Here is a 7,522-nt window from a genome sequence, read left to right on the forward strand (position 1 = left end):
TAAGATTTTCGCTTTTAATTGTAAATAAAGGCATAGATATTTGTATAATATTAATTATCTTTTGTCTTCGTGACAAAAGCCTTTTGAGTTGGATAGCGTAATTTCTTTCCGCTTAGAAAAATGTAAAGAAAAGGAAAACAGAGACGAAGTAGTTAACAATTTTTTAGAGAGAATTTGTCTCAAATATTGATGATATTTTAATTCTTAATAGCTTAAGGTAATCACTTGACGTGTGACTAATCTGATTAATTTCAGCTTTTGCAGTTAATGAGTTTATAAATAGAATCCTCCACGTCAAGCTTGCAAAGTTATATAATGAATTATATGTTCTTGATTTAGACAATAAAGAAATTCTCAATATTGAAACCAAGAAAGCTAAACATAACGATTAAAACCAAACATATCTCTGGCACTGTAGATTGTGTCATGTTAATAAGACTCGCATTGCAGAACTTAAAATGGATGAAATTTTGGATCCTTTTGACTTTTAGTCATTTGAGGTATACGAATCATGCCTGTTAGGCAAGATGACCAAGTTTCCTTTCACAGGACAAGGTGAAAGGGCTACTGAACTGTTAGGCATCATCCACAGTGATGTATGTGGTCCACTAACAGTTGAGGCCAGAGGTGAATATTCATACTTCATTACATTTACTGATGATTTCAGTAGATATGGTTATGTTAATCTCATGAGACATAAATCTGAAACCTTTGATAAATTCAAGGAATTCAGGAATGAAGTACAGAATATCTTGGGCAAAAGTATTAAAGCTCTTCGGTCGGATCGAGGACGCTAGTTTCCAAACGGACAAAGATGATTATCGATCGCAATCAGGGTTTGTATTTTGTCTCAATGGCAGTGCAGTGGGCTAGAAGAGCTGCAAGCAAAGCACTGTAGCAGACTCTACAACAGAAGTTGAGTATATTGCATTGTCAGATGCGACCAAGGAGGTAGTCTGGATTAAGAAGTTCATTACTGAACTTGGTATGGTTCCCACGATTGTTGATCCTATAGACATCTATTGTGACAACAATGGAGCAATTGCTCAAGCCAGGGGACCACGGTCTCATTAGAAGTTCAGACACATACTCAGACGATTCCATCTCATCAGAGAGATAGTTGAGAGGAAAGATGTGCAGATTAGTAAAGTGCATACTGATGACAATCTCGCAGATCCACTAACAAAGCCTCTGTCGTAGCAGAAGCATGAAAAGCACTTGAGATCATTTGGTATTAAATACATGAATGATTGGCTATAGTGCAAGTGGAAGATTGTTAGAGTAGATGCCCTAGAGCCAATCAATTATTGTAGAATTGACTCTTTGTAATAATGTTCATTAATCAATAATAAAAGGCATTTTATTCTATATCGCGTAAATCATTATTATTGCAATATGTATTGATATATGTCCTTAGAATGGTAGAACCGTGACGAGGGTATCAAGTGTTTCAAATCTTGATAGTGAGAACCCTATGAGTACATATGGTGGTCATTCTAGAAACGTCCGTAGCCCCTGTATTATTCTGAAGTAAGGGCACAAATAATACGTTAAGGCTATCATAGTGTTGAACGACCCTGTTGAAAGGCAGTGAATGATCTCACTTGTCAAGGTTGTTTGGTGACAACCTGGTGCAACACATGGGTGCTTGCTGTAGGTGAAGACACCATAGCAAGTTCACTGGAAAGACCTACCAGATGATTCCATATGGATAGTAACCACAGTGTCTATGGAACAAATCCTCTAACGAATAGTGGTGTATGTGATCCTTAGACTTGAGATCACTGGAGCGCCTTGTGTACCGATTGGTGCAGTTTGACACTAACCTAACGCAGTTCTATTCAGAGCCGTCAATACGGTGGTGATTGGCTGCATCAAGGAGTGTATCAAGACTATGACGGATAGACAAAAGATTCATCACTCCTGGGTACGGGAGAAGTTATCTCACGGTGTAATTCAGTATATGGCAATAACATTAAAACTGTGGCTACAGTGGGATTGAGTTGTTGCTCTATCCAGATTATAATACAGGTCATTGGTCCAGAAACTGAATACATAATATCGAGAGTAACCGAAGGTTGACACTATTTCTATGCCTTCGTCTCGTAGAGATAACGTATGATGAAATGATTGAATTGTATGATAACCATATCGTTGATAGGTAGCTACTTTGCTGAATCCGAATCTATCGGGTGGCCATGACGCCTTGCTAGGGGCCAATCTTGGTCTGTGTATAGTGAGACGATTAATTGGTGTTAACCGTGATACTATACACTGCCGATATGATGAAAAGCTTATGGGTCACACACATAGAAGATAATTTAAGAGCCCAAAAGAAAGAAGGGTGTTTTCGTCTTTTTAGGCGAACTGGTATCTTGGTAATTTCATAGTGCAATTAAATTTATTGAGGTCGTAGCCTTTATTTAAGTTATTAGAAAAATTAAATAAGTGAAATTACGTTTAAATATGTGTTCGCATATATTTAATTAAATCATCATTATTGTTCAATGTTAAAACATATAGGCTTCGTTTGGTTCAAAATTTAGGGATTTTGAGAAAAGTTTTTTAAAAAAAGTTAAAAAAAAATTGAATTTGGCAGGTATTATGAGGTAAGATTTATAAATTCATAAAATATCCCCTATGTTTATTTTTTTACAAAATACCCCCTATAATAAAACATTAAAAGTTAAACAAAAATACCCCTAACCCACCCTCAAATACCCCCAGCCGGCCACCACCACCGGAGGTGGCTGGAGTCGTCTTATCGGCGCATGACCGGCTGGATCTTGCCGGTCATGCGCCGCTATGGCCTTTTCCGGCCAGATCCACGGTGGATCTGGCCGGCAAAAGCCAGATCTACGACCAGATCTGACCGTATTTGCTCTCAACGACGGCCAACAAACGGTCGTCATTGATGGTCAACGACGACCGTTTGTTGGCTGTCGTGACCGACTGTTACGGCCAAAGATCTGACCTTTTCTGGCCAGATCCACCGTGGATCTGGTCGGAAAAGGCTAGATCGGCGCACTACTGGCCAGATTCAGTCAGTAGTGCGCCATCCTACCAGATTCCGACCATTTTCTGGTGGTGGTGGCCGAAATCTGGTAAATGTGGATTGTTGGGGTGTTTTTATAATTTTTTAAAAAATATTTAGGGGTATTTAATTAAATTAACAAATTTAGAGGGTTTAAGAAAAAATTAAATAATATTGAAAGTAGTATTCCCAAAAATTAGAGTTTTTGGGTATTTTACTGTTTAACTTTTTTGGGAATACTAAGAGTAGTATTCCCAATTTTGAACCAAACGAAGCCATATATATATATATATATATTAATTGATTTTTAATTGAGATAATGTTGAAATAAAATAAATATCTAATTGGGAGTGTTTGGTAACATGGGGTATTTGGGTTGGAGCCCAAGTCTATTCCAAATGGGAATAGGGTAACTAAGTTTTCAATATAAAAGAAAAAGGTTATTTGAAAAATATAAGGGTTAACTCATCATTCACCTTTTCTTTGAAAAGAAAAACACAGCAGCCACATATTTCCTCTCCCACGGCAGAATTAATTTTTGTCTAAAATTAATCTATTTGATTTTGAGTAATACCAGCCTTACAAAGAGGTATACAAAGAGTCAAATCCAACCCTTGAAAGAAGGGAAAAAGAGAGAGAGAAAGAGGCAATCATGAATTTATTGTACTAACTTCCAGTCATTGTCCGTGAATGCTTCACTGTATACATTTATAACTATCCATTAACAAAAATAATAACAATAGATAAAACAAATCAACATAATTCACCAAAATTAAACATATAAGCAGAGACATGATGAGCATTAGTTGCTATTTAACAATAAAATTGGTAATACTTTGTCAACTCGGTCACATTTCCAATTCTAAGCTTACCATTCCAAATTTTCTAAGGACCCTCAAGAAGTGATACAATCACTTCACCGGGACCGTGTCAGTACATGTAATGGAAGACTTCAAACCCCATAGAGGGCATAGTCAAAAACACCAAAACCTTCACTGCAAAATGCCAAGTGAGAAAATTATCATTACAAGCTCATCTGAATAAATTATAAATAAATATATAAACAAAAACAAATTATCTGTAATCACCTGCATTAATGACCAAAATACGATCATCTTGACAGTGTTCAAAAATCTTTAAACACAATGTTCCATTTACAGTCTTGCTTAAACACTTCTTACGTCTGTGGATCGTCACGCTTCAAGAATCTGAGCAAATCCTTTAAATTATCTAAAATTTGGGAAAATCAAATTACTCAAAATGTAAATTGATAAATCACATTTTCAATTTTTTTTTCTTTTGACGAATCTTACCTAAACGGTACTCACCTTTGTAGTAGCTAATCTTATTGCCTTGTTCGTCCTCTTCAACCATACTGAGACCATCGCAGATCAAAGATTAGCCTTCCATGTCCATCTTTACTTGTAAACAATTGTTAAGGTTCTGGAAGAAGTGAGAACCGATTGGCTACACTCGGAGAGGTGCAGAAAGCAGATATGAGGTGAGACTGTAACATAAGTGGAGTTAGGGCTCTTGTGGCGCCAATTTAATTGATGGAGTCTAAGGTGAGGGAACCAATTTAATTGATTGTAGAAGATGTTTCCACATTGAAGTAGGATATTGTAAAACAAGTGATTTTCAAACTTCAAACAGTATTTCAAACAATTTGTTTATCTGAAAAAGATTTTTCATAAAAATATAAAATAAATACAAAATTAAACACAAACAATAAACATGAATTAATTGGAGTACCTGTACCCATATCACTGCATGATCAAAAACTCCAAACTCTTATAATTTTTAGGCAATTCGGATAAATAATTATCAAAAAACTTGCAAAACAATAACGTAATTTGAAGAGTTTTGAGTGCTGACAATATTAACTAGTAATTACTGGAATTCATTGATCTTATAAGATGGTAACATTCTCATTTTCTTTATTTTCCATAAGAAAAATCTAACATTACATAATATGAACTACATAATTAGCTGGAGAGAATGTCATCACAGACACATAATAGCTGCTGCCAGAGCCTGGGAAAAGAAAAAAATGCATTACTTTGAGAAATAACATTCAACTGAAAGGAAAACAAAAACTAAACATATAATTATTACTAGATATAATTTTTATATACATATATATTGTTATTATACTACTCTTCGAATTATTTTGTACCCTAAAAATTTGTATTAGAAAATACAGTATTATTTGTATAATCATGTATAACTTTTACGATAAAAAAACAAAATATTTAGTCTTAACTTTTGAAACAACACCAAACACATTTGAGGAAGCTCAATCTCGTAGTGTAGACCATAATAAGCACATATAATACCAAAGACGTTTTAGAATTTATTTGGAAGTACACTTAACATTGATGTTAAAGACATTCTCACAACATTATTAGTTAAACTGATCTACGTAAATCATTTCACGTTTAGAGAAGGAGACAAAAATTGACTTCCATAAATTTCTTGTCCAAATCACAAATTTAGAAGCAAATTACGCATAAAGTTAAACATAATAACTTGCACACACTTGCTAGTATTAAAAGAAGTATTACCATTTAGTTATTAAACCTCTGCTTCAGTTTGGCAAAATTTATCGTTGCTATCACATAGATCCTATCTTTGATATTAGCCAAGAAATTGAAGTAGGCATGTCTCCATGACTGACTAAGCACTAGACTGCCACAAACACCCCAAAACCCTGCAATGAAACCGAGGGCCAAACTTATGTAAAACCCAAGGGTTATGATCTCATCTTCTGGAATGTCAATAGTAGCTGGACCTTGGGTCGGTTCTTCTCCGAGACATTTTTTTGGGAGTGGGAGGCCACACAGTTCCGGATTCCCTGCATACACTGAGGCATTGAAACTCTGAATTTGAGTGCCTGTTGGAATTTTGCCTGAAAAGTTGTTGTTTGACAAGTCCATAACACTTAGGCGGTTTATTAGAGAAAGGCTTGATGGAATTTCACCATAAAATCGATTTCTTGATAGATCTAGGAAATCCAATGATTTTAAGTGACCAATCTTGGGAGGAATTGTTCCACTGAAATTATTTTTGGAAAGATTCAAGGCAATCAATCCTACTAGACTCATAATCTCTTCAGGAACTATTCCATCCAATTTATTATCGGAAAGGTCGAGGCTCTTGACTAAACCCAAAGTGTTTTTGTACTCATATTTACTTCCTTTCCATGTCAAACATGCACTGTCAACATAATGTATTTCTCCATAGAGATTGAAATCGAATTCATAGGTTATGGCAACTCCTTTCTTCAGGCAAAGCTGTGAAATTGTTGAAACACTTGGGTATATTTCCAGAAATACTGTTCAAGGAAAGGTCTAAGATTTGAATTTTTGCTAGACGGCATAACTTTAAAGGTATATTCCCACTGAATCTGTTAGATCCTAGACTAAGAACTAGCAAACGTGGTAGACTCTCCCCAATCCATTCAGGTATCTTCCCGGATAATGCATTATCCTGAAGATCTAAAATTCTCAACCGGGTGCAGTTGCTCAAAATTGGTAACTCTCCAAAGAAGTTATTATTGCTCAATCTCAATGTTACAATACTACCTAGGGAGCCCATTGAGGGTGGAATTTTTCCGGACAAGCCATTACTTTCCAGATTAAGAACAACCAACTCTTCAAATTTTATCCAACAATCCGGAAGCATTCCCGAGAGTAGGTTATTAGAGACGTCAAGATAGGTCAAATATTCGGCAAAAGCAGAACATATGAAAGAACTTGATCCTGAAAATTTATTTCCAGAAAGATTAATGTGAGTTGCACCCGCAGGGAGTGACAAAATTGGTCCCTTAAGATGATTTGAGCTCATATCTATTATGGAATCTCGAACCGGATCTCGTAAAGAAAAATCTGGGAGATTGCCCTTGATATTGTTGTATGAGATGTTGAAACGGAATGCTGAATTTAATACATCCTACATCCATTTAGGCATTGTATCTGAGATTCCAGCATTCGAGATATCAAGTAAAAGGAGAAGTTGACCATGTGATTCCAAATTTCTGAACCATTTTGGAAAATGAGGCCCCATTTTGCAAGAGGCAAGAGATAAATACGAAATATGTTGAAAAGGAGGAACCCAATCATCGCTAATTTCCAAAAAAAGAGAGTTATGAGACAAGACCAAACTATCTAATTTAGAGAGATTTAAGAAAAAGTCTTCAGAAATGACACCTCTCAAGGAGTTGTCACCAAGATCTAAAACTTTAAGCTGAAACATTTGTCCGATGCTTTTGGGAATGGTTCCGCTTAATTGATTTTGTCCAAGTCCTAAATCTATTAAGGATGAAAATCTTGTAAAATTGGGCACAGATCCCGTGATTTTGTTACCCCATAAATACAAAAACTCCAACTTCTTCTCTGTACATCCACCAGATAGATTTTTAAAGAACCCAGAGAGTTGTCCTGTCAGATTGTTGGAAGATAACTCTAACGTATCCAGACAACTCATATT

The 7,522-nt window shown here is 35.6% G+C and overlaps 1 protein-coding gene across 1 annotated transcript; it reads right to left on the reverse strand.

Moving 5' to 3' along the window:
• Positions 1–5,601: 5,601 nt before the first annotated feature.
• Positions 5,602–6,880, reverse strand: LOC116106850 (receptor-like protein EIX2). The gene is made up of 2 exons (XM_031393157.1): positions 6,472–6,880; positions 5,602–6,368 (listed from the first exon to the last, which is right to left on the reverse strand). Exons 1-2 carry the CDS (start codon positions 6,878–6,880, stop codon positions 5,602–5,604), a joined length of 1,176 nt encoding a protein of 391 aa, XP_031249017.1.
• Positions 6,881–7,522: the final 642 nt, after the last annotated feature.

Source organism: Pistacia vera, unplaced genomic scaffold (assembly GCF_008641045.1).
Source record: "Pistacia vera cultivar Batoury unplaced genomic scaffold, PisVer_v2 Contig524, whole genome shotgun sequence".
NCBI lineage: Eukaryota > Viridiplantae > Streptophyta > Magnoliopsida > Sapindales > Anacardiaceae > Pistacia > Pistacia vera.